A 19,966-nucleotide genomic window follows, 5' to 3' on the forward strand; every position below is an offset into this window, starting at 1 on the left:
ACGGTCACACGTCATTGATCTCTGCTCTCTGCCAAGACAATCAAAGCTCCCCTCTCTTGTGTCACATCAACCAAGGGGAGTGGAGGAGGCCAGCTGTCTTTCCTCAGCTGTGGCCAACACTGCAGCTGAGCTTCAGTATGCGTGCACATTAGGTTGGTAACAGGAAACGTTTGTCTCAAGTCTTAAACATTTTACTCTGTGTATGTAACACATTTGTCTATGTCAGGATCATGCCCACAGCAGCCATGTGATGTGAAATCTATAGCTGCCATTACCATGAACAAATGAGTGCTACCACATGCATGCCAATGAACACAATTTGCAGTTATGATCTGAAACCAAAACAACATTGTCTTTATAAACATATAAAGCAAAGACTTCCCCTTAAATAAAGCAGAAAGCAGCATGCCAGACAAAGGCCAGTGTAATGCACGGATGTATAGGAGGTCATCTGACATGTTATTGTGTACATATGTGTGCATTAGAGGGCGCAATTCCCCTTTTTAAACAGTTCGATGCTGCATATTGTATACAGTATGTTTGGGCCTTTTTGAGCAGCAATCATTAAGAAACAGTATAATTATTCTGTTAAGTGTAAAATACATTATGATAATTAATCAGTCACTACTTAAATCAGTAGGCTGTAACACAATGGGAATAATAGTTTAACAACTGTTGGTTATTGCCTTGGCTTGAAAAGAAGGATAAGGGAAAAAAGGTTATAAGGTGGCAGAAATGTCTTAACAAATTGGTTGATCGAATAATATTCCTGTTCATCGGAGCATATGTGAATTGATAAATCAACCTAAAAATGGACATATCTTCTAAATAACTTTATTATGTTCCATATTTTTTAGCTGCGTAATTAGTTTACGAATAGGCTATGTCGTTCGGCTCAGTGTTTGCACTCTCTTCTTTGTAAACGGAGAGCATTTTATCACAGGCATTTTATCACAGCCTAAGGGTAATAGCAAACCGTGCCAAGTCGAATGCGAAGGTCACCAAGTTGATTCCAGCCCTCCATGTCAGAGGGGCGGGCTGGTTTAGGAGGGGGAGGTTTACAACCCTCTACTTTCCAGCTAAAGCTCTCCGGGGAGTATCAAACTACCACGTCTGCAGCGGTGAGAGAGGGGAAGAGGAGAGGGGATCAAAATAAGCCGACTGGAGGACAGAGAAGAGAGGACAGCGGAGGAATTAAGACTGCTTCATGAAACCAAAGTCGGCTGCAACAGCTGGAGCAAAGCGCAAGCTGAATTTGGACATAAAATACGCACAGCCTGCAGCTCAAGAGGCCCCCATTCAAACTTCCTGCTTCCAGTAACGTCTGATAATTTGGTCAAAACTCACCAAAACGCGAGAAGAATGCACAGATTGGACAAATATCTCTCGTGGTTAAGGTAACTCAAGTAACAATTTGCAGAGACGCAAACTGGAAACTCTTTTTGTGCTTTGCGAGTCGATCTCGGTTGCCGCGTTTTCGTTTATGGGATACGTTTTTTCACAGACAATGTTTTGACAAATAGTGAAGATTGCGTAAACTGTTACAGAAACATCGGTACGATTTTGTATTGTATTTTGGAGAGACAAGTCATGGCACCAGAGCTCAAATCGCTTGTCCGACTGCTGTTGCTGGCGGTGGTTTGGGAGCTGAGCGCACAGGGAGCGACGGAGCGACAAGTCAATCCAGAGGTGAGGAATAAATCCAGAGGTGAAGAATACAGGCAGAGGTGGAAAACAAATACAGAATCAAGGAATAATGCCAGATCAGTAAATAGGGAATCAAGCAACAAAAAAAAAGCCAGATAATTAAATGCAGAATAGAGGATTAAGCAAGATAAATATATCCAAAACAGATAATTGAAAAACCAATAGTAAATCTAAAGCAGATGAATAAAGTCAAACAAATGATTTTGTAAGAAAGAGAGGATTTAGAAAGCTATAAAACAAGGAAACACATTTAGGGTTCAGGAGTTAAAGAAAGGTTTAAATGATGGGTGACTGAGAAATATAATGTATCCTCATACGTAAGAGTTAAGGATCCTTCCTGCTAATAATTTCAATCACAGATTTTCTGAATTGACAAAACACAGGCTTGCACATAATAATATACTGGTTTTGCTTATGACTACCAAAAGGATTTGTTAAAGATTTGTATCCATGAATAGTACTTTCATCAGTTGCCTGTTAGCACAGGGATATGGGAATGGCTTTGACCCTGGGTTAGAGGAAGCAGCCCATAATGATGATAGCGCTCGTGAAAACACTGAGAAATGCTGAGAGGGCGAAAGCAGGAAAGCAAAGGAGGAGAAATGCATGAGCTTGTATTGTGGTCGGGCAGAGACAGAGGCAATTTTTGTGGGAATGGAGGAGGGAGGGGGGGATTGAGAGGTGTGGGTGCAGTTATATTCAGAGGGATGGGGAGATGTAATTGTTGACATCTGTCCTGAGTTATGGCTCAGTGGACTGGGGGGAGGTGGGCTTTACAATCTGAGGTTCTGCAGCATTTCAGCCATGGTCAGCTGTGGAAAAACACCCACAGTTTGAACTCTAATTCTGTACATTAAAGACTTCCAAAACTCTCTTGCTGTACCAGGTCTAAGTAGTGTTGTAGATCAGGGATGACTTCATCAAATGTCTCTGCTCTGTTCTGATTTGTTCTATTCTGTCTGCAGCAACCCCACAGCCAGTCTAGCACCAGGAAGTTATGTGTTAATGTTGAAGGAAGTGACATTGTTATGATACCCGTACACACCTGCTTCCTTCTTTATCATTAGTAAATACTGTGTGTGTGTGTGTGTGTGAGAGAGAGAGAGAGAGAGAGACAGAGAGAGAAAGAAAGAGAGAGAAAGAGAGAGATAGAGATAGATAGAGAGAGAGAGAGAGAGAGAGAGAGAGAGAGAGCTAAATTATTTTGGTATGTCACTGGCGCCAAACATCACTTGTATCCTGCCTATGGAATTATAATTCCAGCTGCACTAGTGGAAGAAAACTCCATTGACCTACATAAGACTGTCAACGTAAAGGCACAATCTGTAAATAAAATGTAAACAGCTGTGCTGGTCCACCACCACAATTCAAAACTCATGATTGGAACCTGCTATCGCATTTCAATTGTATTGTTTAAAAGAACAAACAATCAAAGTTTTTTAATATTTTCTGATGCAATTAAAGGATTGTTTCCATCAGTAATATGTGAATACTTAACACAAGGCTAATAAAGGCTTACATTTTCCAACTGAGATCAATTAAGAAATATACAACAATATACTTTTCTTCTTTTCTAGGGATGCACATTTCAAGGAATGTAGCTATCTAGCTAGCAATGTCTAACTTTTTTTTATTAATTTGTTTGCCTTTAATTGATCTGAGTGGAATACAGCAAGAGTGTAATTGTTACCATCAATGAATTGAATGTAGGAACTTAAACATGGAGATGAGTTACAAGTTATTTGTTTCTTTGGAAATAGGTTGAGTCATATAAAGGAGTTTTTTTTTCATTTTTATTTGTGTATCATCACCATCAAAAAGAACAGCACCATCAACATTTAACAACCAGTAACCCAATGAACAGAGCGCATTGGGCATGTATAATGTCTGCATAAGAAAAAGTCAACTTTTAACTACACCATAAGTGATTGTTATGGTCTGGTTGGCCTTTAAGTACAAAGACGATCAAGTTTCGGTGGAAAATTGCACCAAAGTGCATTGTCAGGCTTGGTCTGAAAAGCCCTGGAAAGTGCGTTGGTTCAATACGTTTATTTTTATTTGATGATTTACCTATTCTGATTTTTATGCTTCCTGCTGTGTCTATATTTACTCCATTCAAATAGAGATGATCACATATGTTGCCTCCACAAACCCACAAGTCACCAGAATAAGTGCACAGTTCCGCTATTGAGTAGGTTGTGTTTTAATTAACAATACGTCTGAGTGGTTAAGTGTTGGTCAATCGGGCTGTGTTAGTGAGATAAACAGTCGGGGGTTGTAAGGATGCAGATGCCATTTCCTGTGGTCGGTGGTAGAGACAGGAAATGGGCAGGGGGTTTTCGTTACGCTGCTAAAAAAACCTTGGTGTGTCAGCAATCACCTGTCTGAGTGACACACATACACATACACACACACACACACACACACACACATCTTCTGTCATGTGCGCAGATCTTTTCTTATGCACATGCACACACAAATTGCTACAAGCTGAGCTCATTCACTACAGAGAAAGATAAAAGGACATGACCTGAGATGATGAAAGCACAGCAGGGAGGACAGTAAGGAGGTTGTTGATGACTAGAAAGAAGGGCATTGTGGTGCTGGGAGTGATGCAATCTGGGAAAAGGACAGTTGGAAAATGGAGCAATTATCCAGTTGAATAGGACAGGATGTAAATCCTAGCTGTCATGCACACACATCCTGTATGGACAAATGTCTCTACGCATTGATTTAAGGGAATTCAGATGGCTAAACTGGTAACTTTACATATGTCCCATCTTGATTTCTTAATAGTCATTTAGCGAAAGAAAGAAAGGAAGGAAGGGTGCATCATTTTTTCAGACAAAGCCACATCCTAAATATCACAAATGGGTGGACTGAGGGCAGTCTCCCTGAGGAAAGAATGGAGGTGTTACAGGAAATAAGGTAATACGCAAAGTCATTACCTCATTTCCTGTTCATAAAGGAAGCAAGCAATGAGCCACATTCTGGGGAAGCTTTTTTGTGCCATCAGGATTTGCCTGGCTGGGACTGACATATTGCTCAAATGACATGGGAAGAGATGAGTGTTTTTCCACTCTTTTGTAATTGGGTCTCATTGTTGTTGGCTGGATAGGTTGCTTTAATAGACAGCAGCTGGTGGATTTACACACACATACATCTAAAGACCTTTCTACATATGTTTTAAGAAACTCCTGGACAGAGGGGTCAGCAACATCATAAATGACTTCCTAAAGGAGCAGCATTAGCCTCGGGCAAATGTTCATACAGTGCAAACAATTTAAAAAGTTTGATTTTAACATATTGCACAGAATATAGTATACCTACGCACAAACTCCCTCACACACACCATCACAAGCCAATAATGAAGTGTTGCAAGTGTAGTGGGAGCACACATCTGACACAATATTGCAGCTCTCTGGACAGACTGAGTGGATGTGTAATGAAGAGCTGTGTGTGTGCTGTATACCCAGCATGCCTCAGTTGGACTCCCATCGCTTTTCACCAAAGTTTCTTTCCATTGGCCCTCACCAAACGGAACAACTGACTTTCTTTCTTTTCTGAAATGCAATCCCTCCCTCTCACTCTGTCATCCTATGCAAAACGAGCACTCTGCCTCCTGACATCCATAGCAACCGTTGTTTGATTCTGGTGGATCTTTCATTAAACAATGAACTCACATCGGTGCATATGAGCGAGCTGCGCCCTTTACCTCAAAATCCTGGACTTCTAAAAGTACCTTCGCTCTGTGCTTCTCTAATGTCTGTGCGTTGGTAGAAACCAAAGGATCAAGAGTGCAGCAGTTTTGAGTGCTCTACATCAGTGATTTTCAGCCGGGGGTAAAATATAAAAAATAGAACTTGTCATTTGCATAAATATATATATATATCATATTGCATCAGCTGTAATACATGAACACCAAGTTTTAAGACGGCTGAAAAACAGTTAGCAAGCAAGCAGAGAAGTTTAAACAGTTAGCTAAAAGTAATGGATAAACAGTTGAAATAGTTAGCTTAAAGTAATGGATAAACGGTTAAAATAGTTAGCTTAAAGTAATGGATAAACGGTTAAAATAGTTAGCTTAAAGTAATGGATAAATAGTTGAAATAGTTAGCTTAAATTAATAGATATGTCATTTATGGATTGTCAATGAAGGGGTATTTGAGTTCATCGGACAAGGCTGTGTGGGTACTTACAAAAGAGGTTGGGAACCACTGCTCTACATCAAAAGACTGTATTAGCTTGGGCTGTCATCTCCTACGCCACTGTAAATAGTGACCATTTCCTCTTCCTGCTACTGCTTTAGTTTCTCAGCCCATTAGTGTGGTCAAAAATAGCAGAGTGCAACCGTGAATAAGACTTTGTCAAGTCACCTGAGGGACCCATGAAAGAGGTGTGGAAGCCTAAAAGTTAAAAACAAGTGTTCAGTGTCACTCAACAGCAGTCTTTTGACTGAGCTGAGGGCAAAGTTAGGGTTTTGTAGAAACGAAAAGAAAGTAAATGTGTAAAAGAGAAGAACAAGGTTTCAAGCACAGTCAAATCAACCATTTTTCTTATATTCACAGAGAAGTGAGATGCTAAAGTTTGTGTTTGACTTTCCCGCTCATGTGGCTGTGCTGGAACAGTAGAAAACAGTGAGTCTTTATGTGTCCACTGGAGCTCCATGGGTGAGTCAGAACCAGAAAAGGGCTCATTCAGGGGTGAAGTCTAAACACTGAGACCTCCATGCCTCCCGAGGACAGAGAGGGAGAGATTAGACCTTCCAGGGCCTCCAAAATGCCATTCTGCCATTCACTCCTGCCCAAACTCATACAAGTATAGTCATGCGTAAATATAAACATACAGACCTGAGCACATATTCAGATAATCTATGTCAGCACTACTTGCACACATTTGCTTTGTACTGTACATATCAGTGGAAAAACGCTGAAACAAGGCAGTTAAACATGTTTTGCCTCCATTGTATTTAGCAACTATTAGCAGCAGATGGGCTATACACTAATAATTGAATGGCTCTGGGTGTGGTTGTTAAGTATAAGTATTTACCCTCAAGTCTCTGGGTTTTCCATGAGAGGGATGAGGGAGAAGAGAGGAGAAGGGGTGGAGTGATGAAGCGAAGACAGAGACATGGACGTAGGGGGAAGAGTTTGACTTTGAGGTTTGGATGCGCCGAGGAAGAAATTCCCAGTCAAATTACTGACTGACGCTGCTGCTCGACTGGAGACATCGGTTGAGGTTGCCCAAGGCCTGAGTCTCACCCTGGGACACTCCCTATCTTTTTCTCTTCTCTCTTTTCAATCCCGTTCATTGCACAAATACTCACTACACTTATGGTTTTGAATGAGAACTATGCAAAACAGATCACATTAAGTTACGTCATATCGAGGCCCTTGCGTGCAAGGAAAAAAAATCAAAGACATCCTAAAAGTGCATTACAAGCTCACAAACGTGACTGCGTACAACAGAATACCAAAGTGATCTCGGTTTTCACTGCGCTCACAAAAGCTTCAGTGTTATTTTTCGGCTCCAGCTTGAGAGGGAAAGAGTTTAGGAGAAACTGTGTGGGAGAGGTGCGGAGCGAAGCCGCTGGCACGAGTCCAGATGTCAAACCAGCACCACAGTGAAATGGGTTTCCAGGGGAAAGTAAGGTCAAGCTCAGCTGAGACTGAGGGACAGCAGTCCTGAAGAACTCAGTGACCATCATAACATGTGCTTTAAGAGTTTCAAATTAATATTTTCTTCATGTGCAAACTCAACAGCAGGGATGAGTGTTACAATCTGCACTGAAACACAAACAAGTAGCTACAGAATAACTTCAATGTAGAAACTGAAGTTAATCTTTAACCCTTTGAGGGGGACTTCCTCGTGCAGTTTCTGTCTTGTGTTATTTTGTTGTTGTTGAAACCTGAGCCTTTTTTGGGCTTAAAAAGCTTGGCAGTATTCTTTAATTTAGTTTCAACTAAATATGGTCTTCAGTGGAGAGCCGAATGTTGATGGTTGAATAGCTTTTGTGTTTAGTCATTAAATGGAGACATGTCAGGTGCTGAACTGATGTTGCTCCGATTATCCAAATACCCAGATATCAAAACACAGAAAGATGTTACTCAAGCGCTTATTTTCGCTGTCAGTGAGGAATGTGTTGTTGCTCCTAGCGCATAAAAACATCTTGAACTTGTAGTCCCTGTTACTCATAATCAACATCAAAACAAGTAGTTCGTTTACCCTTTTTCAGCTTTGTTAAACAACAAAAATCAGGTGAGATATGACTTGTTTATGTGTCTGTTTCTAATTTAACCATTTTTTTTTTTTTCTCTCCTGAGGCTGAAGTTTCCTTAGTTTCATTTTTGCTATATTTCTCATGACTCACAATGCCATCTCCTTTTTGTTTTGCTTTAAAGTCATGGCTGCAGCAGTATGGTTACCTGCCCCCGGGGGATATGAGGACCCATGCACTCCGCTCCCCTCACTCCGTCTCCTCTGCCGTCGCCGCCATGCAGAGGTTCTACGGCCTCACCATTACCGGCACCTTTGACACCAACACGATTGAGTGAGCACCTTGAAACAGCTTTATTTTACATTTTACAACAAAAAGAAGTACTGCCTCCAAACAGGGTCACCTACAGGTCAATATTCAAATTTGAAAAAAAATGTTTTCCTGTGTTTTGAGTGAACTATGTCTTGTCTTTGGCAGGGCCATGAAGCGACCACGGTGTGGTGTACCAGATAAGTTTGGTTCCGAAATGAAGAGCAACCTGAGGAGGAAGCGATACGCCATCCAGGGTCTGAAGTGGAACAAGAATGACATCACTTTCTCGTAAGTCAGCAATGTTCTGCATTTCCAAGGAGACATGATGGAAAAGTACCTAAAGCTATTTTACACTGTGATTGTTTATTTTTTGTAACCAATGAACCAATTTAAGAAAACCCAAACTGATGAAGTGACTAAGAGAGCAAATAAGGAATTAAGGAAATAACTAAAATAATGTCTTACCTTTCTCACCCTCCCACACACAATTACCCATTCTTCAGTATACAGAACTACACTCCTAAGGTGGGTGAGTATGAGACCCACGAGGCCATCAGGAAGGCCTTCAAGGTGTGGGAGAGCGTCACCCCGCTTCGCTTCCGGGAAATCCCTTACAGCTACATACGGGACAAAGTGGAGGAATTTGCCGACATTATGCTCTTCTTCGCCGAGGGTTTCCATGGTGACAGCAGCCCGTTTGATGGCGAGGGGGGCTTCCTGGCGCATGCCTATTTCCCTGGTAATGGCATCGGTGGGGACACCCACTTTGATGCAGCTGAGCCATGGACTGTTGGAAACAAGGATCTTACAGGTGAGGCTCTGTTGAATCTATGTTGAAACTGACACTGATATTTTTTGTCTCTAGTGATTACCCTAAACTTAGTCTGGTTAAACGGATCTACATTGCTGGGATAAGGCTGTTCTTTTGTAATCTATTTTGCAAGGGCACCGTTGCTGCATCCAAGGCTTAGCGCCGCCCAGGACGGGTGTGATTAGTTCAAAGAAATACAAACAAGCCAAATCTTCTTTTTTTTCTCTCTATCCCAGAATAGATAAGCGGTATAGGCAGACCATATTCCAGTGCTGACACAGTGCTGTGGAGATAGATCTGGCAACGTGAGACTACCCCAAACCTGATGACACAAATTTTGGGAGTTACTTTGTATGGTGGGAGCCAGGACTCTTAATTTAGCTGTTGTGGGCAAAACATAAGCAGTAACAGGTCCATACGTGTGTTAGTACATTTGAGGGTTTAAATGCCCTAGGCTATGTTGATACTGCAGAAATGGAGAAGTGTTTATTCCTTGAGTAGAGCAGACACACAGCTTTGCACCGTCAGCTGTTTGAGTGTGACACATCTTCTTATGACCTGCAGATAATTTTATTTTTGATTTACTGATGTGATGTATTAAGTCAAGCTAAAAATGAGAAAACAGCAATATTTAGTCCTTCTCCTTCAGTACTCATTGTCTCATTGGCACAAGAGCAAACTCCTCTTATTTCATGTCTCCTACTTTACTTTCAATCATTTGAAAATAATCAAATGGGCTTTTGGTGTTCAAACAGGTAATGATATTTTCCTGGTTGCGGTCCATGAACTGGGCCATGCTCTGGGTCTGGAGCACTCCACTGACCCTTCAGCCATCATGGCACCCTTCTACCAGTGGATGGACACCGAGAACTTCGAACTTCCTGACGATGATCGCAGAGGCGTACAGCAACTTTATGGTGCGTTATTGACAGTATCCAAATCACTATCAAAACTGAGTTTCTTAAGTGATACATCACCAGAAATCTGTAGAAAGGTAGGGTTAGGGGTTTAGGGTTGTATATTTTTTCATGGGGGATCATTCAATTTCATTTGGTCTAACAGGACCAGCATTAAATGATGTGTAAAGGTTGAGATTAGGTCTACGAAAATCATTTTCATGTCCTTGTTCACAAAGGGTCTGGATCAGGCCCCCATGTAACACCCCGTATTCCGAGCCACAACCCTGAGCCCACATATTCACCAGAAAAGCCTCGCTTTGGCCCCAACATCTGCGACGGACACTTCGACACCATCGGCATCCTCAGAGGAGAAATGTTTGTGTTCAAGGTAAACTCACACAACCTTGTTGGACTTTAGATATGACATGTTTGTCCAGCAGGCTGTTTATAAATCTCTTTTCTCTTTCAGGATAAATGGTTCTGGAGGGTACGTAACAACCATGTTTTGGATGGATATCCCATGCCGATTGGTCACTTCTGGAGGGGATTGCCCACTCATATCAATGCCGCTTTTGAAAGGGAAGATGGGAAATTTGTTTTCTTTAAAGGTAAGTCTTGCTTCGGTATATTGATAAAACATTTACAAGATTTCCCTTTTAAAAGCAGTCATCATCAAACAGGCAAAACCTTGCAGTTGTCTCAAGTGTTCTTTCTGCCCAGGTGACAGGTATTGGGTGTTCACTGAATCAATTCTGGATCATGATTCCCCTAAGAATCTAAAGGAAATGGGCACTGGGCTTCCCAAAGATCGAATAGATGCTGCTCTCTTCTACACTCCCACTGGACAGACATTCTACTTCAGAGCAAACAAGTTAGTCATCTTCTGTGTGTGTGTGAGTGTGTGTGTGTGTGTGTGTGTGTGTGTGTGTGTGTGTGTGTGTGTGTGTGTGTGTGTGTGTGTGTGTCATATCCCACAATGAAACTGTACTGTTTAGTTTAGTAAGTAAGTTGACCGTATAAACTACTGAATCCAAGGAAAATCCATTTGTCACCACCACAAAAAGATATGTTTGAATGTTGACCATATAAGGTCCAAACGCTTGAAGTCAGTCACATGCTGAATTACAAACCATCTCATTTCAACATTTAAACAAACCTTGAGGAACTTTAAAGCTTGCTAAGGTTCCCCATATTTACACAATAGACATTGATATAGAACAGCTGGGTAAAATGTGGCCGACCAGTCAGTGATTACAGTGCTGGTCAAGGCTGGCTGTTGGAAAGAGATAACACCAATCCATCTGCAATATTTCTGCAGAAAACATTCATTTTGTGGCCTGCCTGGTGGTTTAGTTTAGTTCAGCAGTAACACACAAACCGAAGTGCATTTTCAAGTGCCGGGGGTCAGGAGCAAGTCAAGTCTCAAGTCATTCAAGAAAAGTCCAAGTGAGGTGTAACTTTTTGTCAGATCAAGACTCAAGTCATATCTGAAGTCCTTAAGGGCAGGTCCAGGTCAGGTCTCAAGTCATTCAAGCCAACTCCAAGTCAGGTCTCAAGTAAAGTCTCTCGTCTTTTAGGACAAGTCCAAGCCAAGTCTCAAGTCTCAATCAAGTCTCAAGTGTGTCAAGTCAAGTTCTTTAGGTCAAAGAAAAATCAAGTCTCCAGTAATTTCAAGTCGTATAGGGCTAGTCTAAATCAAGCCTCAAGTGTGTCAAAACAATTCTCAAGTTAAGTCTCAAATTCTTGAGGATAAGTCATTTTACCTTTAACTCACCATAGCAGTTCCTCCCTTTACCTTTCCCTTCTTATTCTTTGTTTAGATATTACCGTTTCAACGAAGATACACGAAGCGTTGATGATGGCTATCCCAAACCTATTAGTACGTGGCAAGGAGTGCCTGACAACATCAAGGCAGCCTTCATGAGCAAAGATCAAGGTAACGGTGGTGTGTATGATATCACCTAGATTATTTTCTCCCATCTTCGGGTGAACCGATACACGTAGAATTAGTTTTTTCCTTCCGGTTCCGGTTTGTTTCTCACATTTCTTTCTTCACCCCCTCAGCGTACACCTACTTCTACAAAGCCAACAAGTACTGGAAGTTCAACAACCAGATGATGCGTGTGGAGCCGGGTTACCCCAAATCAGCTCTTCGTGACTGGATGGGCTGCCCTAACGAAGACCCCAAGACGGACGGAGGGAGAGGCGGAGGCGGACACGACAAGGACAAGGAGAGGGAGAAGGACAAGGAGCGGGAGGATAAGGACAGAACTAGAGATAGAGAGAGGGAAAGAGAGAGGGAGAAGGAGACAGAGAAGGATACGGAGGTGATCATTATTGAGGTGGATGAGGAGGAAGGTGTAAGTGGTGGCAGTGGAGCAGCAGTGGTGGTGTTGCCACTGTTCCTGTTAGTGTGTGTGATTGCGACGCTGGCTGCCTTGGTGTTTTTCCGTCAGTACGGTACCCCGCGCCGACTCCTCTACTGCAAACGATCTCTACTGGACAAGGTGTAGACGGAGGAGGGAGGGAGGGAGGGAGAGAGGAGGGAAAGACAGGGAGAGAAAAAAAAAAAAAAAAAAAAAAGTGGAAGGAAACGAACAGAGATAATGAGAGCAGAAGCGATACAACTGGAGAAATAGCAGAAGGAAAAGCACCAGACTTGCATTTTCTTAAATATTCGTACCACTGCCAGATTCCTTTTGCTCTGTCTCTCAACCACTCCATTCTTCCACTTTTTTTTTTCTCTCCCTTCTCACTCCGCCTCTCCCCTCGTGGTAACTGACGCCAGCTCATTGCTGTTTGTTTTAGCCTTTTTCAATGTCTTATTTTTATTTTTTTTGTCAGTGGTCAGTGTTTGTGTCCTTGGGAATTTCCGCTTCGAACCTGCATCTCCATGACGCCCATTCTAGCATGTCCCTTTGAGTAATTAAAGAGCGGGTTTGATCGTTCATCCCCCTTGTTAACTTGCACACACTCGCATCAGCACACACATTTCAATCATTGTGTTTCTTCCAGTAAAGTAACATGTCAGAGCCAGTATGGACCACGAAAGGGAAACCAAACATTATCTGAAGCCCTTATGAAGCATGAGATACACTCATATCGGAGTAAAGCAGTAAATACGACTGTGTCTTTTCCTTTTTTATATCAATGTCTTTAGTGCAGATAATTATTATAAATGATGTTGTCATTATTATTATGACTAATACTATTATTGTTGTTGTCCTACGTGTAAAGAATGTGTTTTTGTACATTGTCATTAAAAAGTCCTGCTGGACAGTGACATACAGTTTTGAAAGTGGCCTTAATTTTATATGTGTGGGGACAGTGAATGGGGAAGGGGGTTATGTATTCTTGAAACTTGATTGTTCTTTTTTTTTTTTTTACCTTGAATCCATCTCAAATGAAAATAAATTGAAGATCTGAAAATGACTCCTTTTTGTCATTGTACTTGTTTACAGTTTTCAAATCATGGTGCTACATTACTAATCAGGTTTTATAAGTAGTTTAACAACAATGATAATGATGCTAGTGATACTATTACTGATAATGATCTAGTTTTTTCAACAAGACATTGTGTGTGTTCTTATTCACTTATATTTTTAAGCTTTTCTCACAAAATAAAGTCATTTCAAAAGGCTTTCTGTGCTTTGATTTTCACTTAGTAAATGACTCACATAATCTTTCTCCCTTTGTGCTATCTTTCTTTTAACTGCTTAAAGCTGAGCTGGAGCCACTCACTCCCTTTAATGCAGTAATAGCTTCACGTAGGTCTAATTGCTGTCATATAATCCAGCTCTTACCTGGACTCTTCGCTTTTACCTCTCATATCGATCACATCGCTCATCCGTCTGGTCTTCCCCAGTCCTCCTGGACCTCCAGGTTTCTTGCTCCCCGACTGCACCGCTCTGCGCCTACTGGGGCTCGGAAACTGGCAGGCCAGAAACTTGGTCGGAAAACGCGGACTGGATCCAAAGCTTAAGTAGAAACAGGGATGAAGAAGATTGTGTAAAGCCATTGTAGCACAGCAGGAAAACATATCTCAGCTGTACGGTTAGAGAGAGAGGGTGTGTGTTCTTGTGTTTCCATACTTATAAGGACAAAAAATCCTTCACAAGGGTAGGAAGATAAGGAAAATCATACATCTTCAAATGTGTTTGGAGTTAGGGTTTGATAAGCAGTGGAGAGCTTTTTATAATTAACTTGGTGAGTGAATGTGGTCAATGCAGGTCCTCACAAGGATAGCAATACAAACATGCTCTCATGCATGTTTTGCACCAATATAAATGCCTTTATTTGTGCATAATGCACTGTGTGTATGCACACTCCCATCCACCACGAGCCAATAAAAGCTCAAACAGCAAACCTAGGCGTCTCCCCCCTCCTTAATGAGTCCAATAATGAACAACTGCCATGCAGCAATTAGACTCACTGTGAAGACGACTGACTGCAAGAGACAGAGTGGGTGGGGGTCAGCACCTCTAGGATATGTTTTGATTACAGCAATGGAGCTTTATGCAATGAAAATGATGAGGTATTTTCCTATTGTGCCAAAAAGACTGAGGGCGCCCATTTGTCTCCACTTTGCTGCAGTGTTTTGAAGAGCTTGGACTGGGGAGAGAAGTCACGAGGCTCTTTGTGGGGGGAGAATGGAGGGAGGAGATGAGGGGGAGTGAGGAGGGTTAAGTCACATTTGGATGCCAGAGATGGAGCAGAATTCCATGAGCAACATCTGGAATTCCAACTGCATCATGTAGGCCAGACACACAGCAGGAAGCGGCAATAAGGGGATGGGAGTTGGTTTGGATCTCTTTAATTGGCTTTTTGGACTACATCACAGTCACAATATATGTAAAGAAAGAATAATGTGTTTTGGGGGTTTTCTTTCTGTTTCAATATGCAGCTTTATTCATGCATGATGTTTTTCTTGCTCAAATCATCTCAGTGGCCTGCACACAAGTCAGTCATTTAGCTGTAGGTCACTATTTGATGTTTTCTGTCTTCCCCAGCTGATTCTGCAGAGTGAAGAAAAGATTTGCCTCAGCATAATTCTTCCCCACAGTCTCTCTCCTTTCTCTTCTCTCTGTGTAACTGGAGAGCTTTTTCTTCACTGTCTGCGAAATGACTCATTCCTTTTTCACAAAGCCCAACAAAAGACCAGACCACACTGCCCCGCACTCTTCCAGCGACCTCCTCTGCTCTGGCTCTCACATTTCACCCAGATAAATGAAAAGGTAATTTCTAGTCCTTATTCCAGTGCCACTGTCCACTTTCCACAAAAGCTGATTTACAAACATAAACTCCTCGATCCATTCCTCCATGCCAAGTGCCTCACATCCCATCCACTAATCTCCAAATCTCATCTCTTTGTCCACATTAAACTCTACACAGCAGACATCATTATCAAGCTCCTTTTATGTTCCTGTCTCTGTGCTGGACACTTCCTGTGCCTGTTTCAGTTGGCATGTGTATAGCCTGCAGGCTGATGAATGGAAACTTCCAAATAGGGGAAGTCCTGCTCTTGGCTATTGTGTCTCATAATGGCCAACCCCGAACATCATACTGTAATGTAATTGCAGGACCAACCTCAGAGAGAAGACTGAGTAACTTTCCCATTAAATGGGACTGAATGATTAACAGAGAATGGTTAGTGTTACACTCTGCCTGGCAACAAGGATGTGGGATGGTGGAAAGGCGCATTTCTAGTGAGTGGCTATATAGGTTACACATGGTTTTCATTTTCATCAGTTAAAGCTCTGCCACATCCTGCACCAAGCACTACTACAGGAATACAACAAACAGGAACAGGGGATTTCTCTCTCCACACACACACACACACACACACACAACCCCCGTCTTGAAATTTGGTACCAACACTCATGTTTATTGGAGGATCAATTGTAACAATCTTGACTATTCATGCAAAACTAGTGACATCCCCACCAGCCTCAGCTGTGCTTTGTGTCTGATGGCCATAACCAATGTTAGCATGAACATTCTAAACATTATTCCTGCTAAACATTAGCATGCTGACATTAGCATTAAGCTTGAAGCACCACTGTGCCCAAGTACAGCCTCACAGAGCTGTAGACTGATTTGATATGAACGTTTGTGGTTTCCATAGGACATCATACAAACCGCTGTGATATGCTGACCCAATACAGCGAAGAATACAGGATGACTAACTAGAAAGATTATAGACTTTTATCACAGCAGATATTCTGACGTGTCATAGCAGGAAAAGCACAGGTGTAACCACTAATGCTAACGTTCCTCCGATTTCCATTTAAGTGTCCCATTGAGCCAGCCATCAGTTCAAATAACTGATGACATCAATGACCATCGATAAGGTTATTAAGTACACCTGTGCGTTCTGTCGTATAACATGTCAGAATGCTCGGTCAATCCTGCCTCTGGGAATTTAACTCTCTATTCAAATGCTTTCTTTTATTCATTGTTTTAAAATAGACTTAGGAAGGGTGCAAGAGTGGTTCTTAGAGTGGAGCTGCTGCAATCCCACACTTACATGCTAGTCTTACACACACACACACACTTTATTTGTGGTGTACACTGCCAGTGAAAGTGAAAGAGAGGGATCAATACCTAATACTTTTTCCGTTGTGTCTGCATCTTATTATTCCATTTAGCTACAGCACACAGAGCTATGCATGGAAATAACTTTCCCTATTAGTTCAACATAACTTTTTTGTGCCCCAGATGTCCCAATCTCATTTTTTTTCTGTTTCATCAGATATTTTACCAATGGATTAGTTTGTTTTCCTAGCCCTGCAGTTTTGCCAGCGTCTGCCCCCTGAGTGCTGAATCTGCTTAATGCTATCAGTTTAAAGCTACGTGCCTGCTTTTGTTACTCTTAACACAATGTCTGCACTTTGAATTGGGCGTGGTGCAGTGGGAGCCGTCTCTTTTAAATGTCGGAGGGAAGGTATTGTGTGGGCGAAACAAATTACAGGTGCAAGGAAGTTAAACAATCAACATTTCAACTTCTTTAGGTCGCTTTTTTTTCTTCATATGGCGTGGTTTCCCAAGCCCTGCAGAAAAACACCTCCATCACAGGAGGTGCTGATTCAGGCTCTCCAAGTCCAGCTACCCTCGCCCTGACCCAGCCATATGCACAAGGAAACCCCCCTGCTCCGCTGAGGGCCTGGTCAGGATAGTTGGCACATTTCATCTGGCATCTAATTATATATACAGTCACTGTCTGAACTCTCAAGACCACAAGAAAGAAGCAGCAAGACTCCCCCATCCCCACATCTCCTGCAGTCGGTTAATGAAGTATCACACAACCTCATGCTTGGTTTTTCTCCCTCTCGCCTCTTCGATCGCAACAAGGCACATCTGGTTTCCATAAGCACATACATGTCATCACAAAAAAAAGGAGGGGCGAAAAAGGAAGAGAGGGCTGAAAGAGGAGGGGGAAGGGTGTGTATGTATCAAGGGAAGTTTAAACTTCAAGGAGAGGTAAGGCTGACTGTCGAGATATCGCTGTCTTTCATCATCTCTCCGTCTTCTCACGTGTTTTCATGACACAAGCCAGCTTCCCTACAGTCAAAAAAAATAAAAGGAAATCTATAAGAGCGTGTATGCATATGGAGGGAGTGTGAGGGAAACCATGTGTAAATAGGATACAGACAGAGAAAGAAAACTCCAAGTCATAGGAGAGTGAGAGGAAAGTCGGTGAGACACGCAGAGATCAGAAAGGCCACATCAGAGGTTGCCTTTGAAAGTGGAGCTCAGAGGGTCTCTATGCTGAGTTCCTAACAGTGCTGGACACAAAGACCTATGTGGTTACACTGAGGAGGGGAGGAGAAGAGGAGGCGGGGGGGCGACGGACTGCTTACAGAGCGAAAACATATTGTTTTTACTGCCCCATTCATCAGCATGAGAGTGGCCTTGCTCAGCTGACTGGCTGATCATGGAGAGGCCTTTACCACTGACCTGAGCTCTCCACCAGACACAGGTGGTCTGCTGTGGTCCTCCAGCTGTCACTGGTGATTCCCACAAGACCCACAACCGTGGAAACATTATTTAGAGTCATCTCTCCATCTGTTGACAGTGCTGTCCAGCTCTTTTAACTTTAAATTTGCTAGAGGGCTCTTTACCAAGACTGGCCTTCCTGGTCGTGAGTCGTTATCACAGAGATTTTTTAAATATGTTTGTTTTGAGTCGTAAGGTTTATGCTCCTTCCTGACTGTCAAGGACAAAAGAAATCTGTGCAAGTTGGTGGAAACCACCTTTATGTGTGGTTTACCCAGTCTGGAAGTCTCAGCTAGTCTTCAGGTTTGTCCTAAAGGCCCTGACACACCAACCCTGAAAATCGGCCGTCGGACAGTCTGGCGAGGTCAGCGACTTGAGTCTGTTTGGTGTGTTCCGTGCCGTCATCCGTCGGAGGGGCCGTCGGCCTTCATTTTGGCCGACTGGACTTGTTGAATCGGAGGGCGGGCAATCGGACTCAATGACCAATCAGATTGATGGAGTTCTAGCCCTTGACTAGCGAATCAGTGCACTTATGTTAGCGTGACGAACTCCTCTAAATTTGTATTACGTCTCGCACACGTGCAGAACGTACGCCCAAGTCGGCGTCGTTTCGGTGCGTTCCGAGGCACTTTTTTGACCTCGGGGAGCCGACCGATTAGTCCGACTGCTTTTTCTGCCGACGGCCGGCCGTCGGGTTGGTGTGTCAGGGCCTTATGACTTCCTACAGTGCGTTTACCACAGGCAAATGAGAACCTACACTCTGCTGCATTAACATTCCTCTCAACATCATTTCCAGTTGCAGCACGCAGCCGTTTGTGGCGAAAAAACTCTGATAAACCCACTGTGTGCTACCTGCCGAGCGTCGAATGGCAGATAGACAAAGTTTTGACATATTCCCACTGCATAGTTCAGCTTGACTCGACTCACTTTTGGTAGCAAGTCCTTTTTTTCCATTTCGTTTTCCACTGGGGATAGCACCCCCACAGTGCAGGCGGGATTTTCAGCTGATCGCCATAGCGCCACCGTGACATCAACTTTAATGCAACACTCACTAAATCCTTTCATATGCAAACAAACGGGAACAAACTGCACTTCGTTAACTGTACAGCGTGGTGTAGGCCATAGTTTTGTGGGCTGACATTTTATAAAATCTGGGTCGAGAGAATACAAATAAATTGTGGCCACTATTAACGGTTTCTCTGCCATTTCAAAATGTCGGGTTTGTGCAGGATGTCCCAAGTCATGCTCAACTGACGAACCTAGTGATGCTTCCCTCTGCAGTGTTTTAACTCCACCTTCTAGTATCGGCTCAATTCAATGGAATAACAGGTACTTTTCTAAACTTTTGGAGAACGAAAAACCAAACCAAAAAAAGAGTGAGTCGAGTACAGCTGTGCTGCGCCATGCAGTAAATGGAAATGCTGCATTAGCAACTAGCTGGTGAAGAAAATTGAACATTAAGCAGATAAGGAGGCAGATATTTCCCTAAAGAGTCGGCATAGACCAGACCTAAAAGGAGGATGAATATTGGACTGGAATTTGCAGGTCACCAGTAACATGACTCCAAAAGATGCCAAAGTTGTTCCGTTTCTGCTGGATGTGTAAATAGGTAACGGTTTGCCATAACAACTTTATATATGTAAATGCTTTCAGCTTGCTTTACTAAAATAAAAAAAATAAAAAAAGGAGTGTAAAGGCTGTAGTGGGCCTTTCAAACTTTAGTCTGGAATGACATTTTCTTTGAGGAACTCATTGCCTCAATATTGTAGGCTTTATTGACCGTGTCATTAACTTGCCCTCTCTTTACTCCAGCCCTGTTTTTTACTTTATCACACTGTCCTCAGAAACAATCTCTTCCAACTTTCCATTAGGCCAACACATCATCACTTTGCCCTAAACTTAAACTCATCTTCAAAACCTCCAACTGCGTGGCACAAATCGACACACCGTGTGACACACATGCATGCTCACATACATGCTCCTCTCCGCCTGCTTGCTAGATAAAACCGTCAAATCTCTCTCCAG

The 19,966-nt window shown here is 42.6% G+C and overlaps 1 protein-coding gene across 1 annotated transcript; it reads left to right on the forward strand.

Annotated features, from left to right (window-relative positions):
* Positions 1-1,061: 1,061 nt before the first annotated feature.
* Positions 1,062-13,378, forward strand: mmp14b (matrix metallopeptidase 14b (membrane-inserted)). Its single transcript, XM_028593031.1, has 10 exons — positions 1,062-1,689; positions 8,109-8,257; positions 8,402-8,524; positions 8,740-9,047; positions 9,803-9,964; positions 10,183-10,334; positions 10,416-10,554; positions 10,667-10,817; positions 11,767-11,882; positions 12,011-13,378. The coding sequence occupies exons 1-10, from the start codon at positions 1,591-1,593 to the stop codon at positions 12,457-12,459; spliced, it is 1,848 nt and encodes a 615-aa protein (XP_028448832.1). The 5' UTR covers positions 1,062-1,590; the 3' UTR covers positions 12,460-13,378.
* Positions 13,379-19,966: the final 6,588 nt, after the last annotated feature.

The sequence above is a fragment of the Perca flavescens genome, chromosome 12 (assembly GCF_004354835.1).
Source record: "Perca flavescens isolate YP-PL-M2 chromosome 12, PFLA_1.0, whole genome shotgun sequence".
Classification (NCBI taxonomy): domain Eukaryota; kingdom Metazoa; phylum Chordata; class Actinopteri; order Perciformes; family Percidae; genus Perca; species Perca flavescens.

What these genes read in the sequence shown, in the direction of transcription:
- mmp14b (XM_028593031.1), top strand. Translation starts at nt 1,591, where the DNA reads ATGGCACCAGAGCTCAAATCGCTTGTCCGACTGCTGTTGCTGGCGGTG. An exon ending in GAAATTTGTTTTCTTTAAAG is followed by an intron (nt 10,555 to 10,666) that starts GTAAGTCTTGCT and finishes CTTTCTGCCCAG; the next exon opens with GTGACAGGTATTGGGTGTTC. An exon ending in TTCTACTTCAGAGCAAACAA is followed by an intron (nt 10,818 to 11,766) that starts GTTAGTCATCTT and finishes TTCTTTGTTTAG; the next exon opens with ATATTACCGTTTCAACGAAG.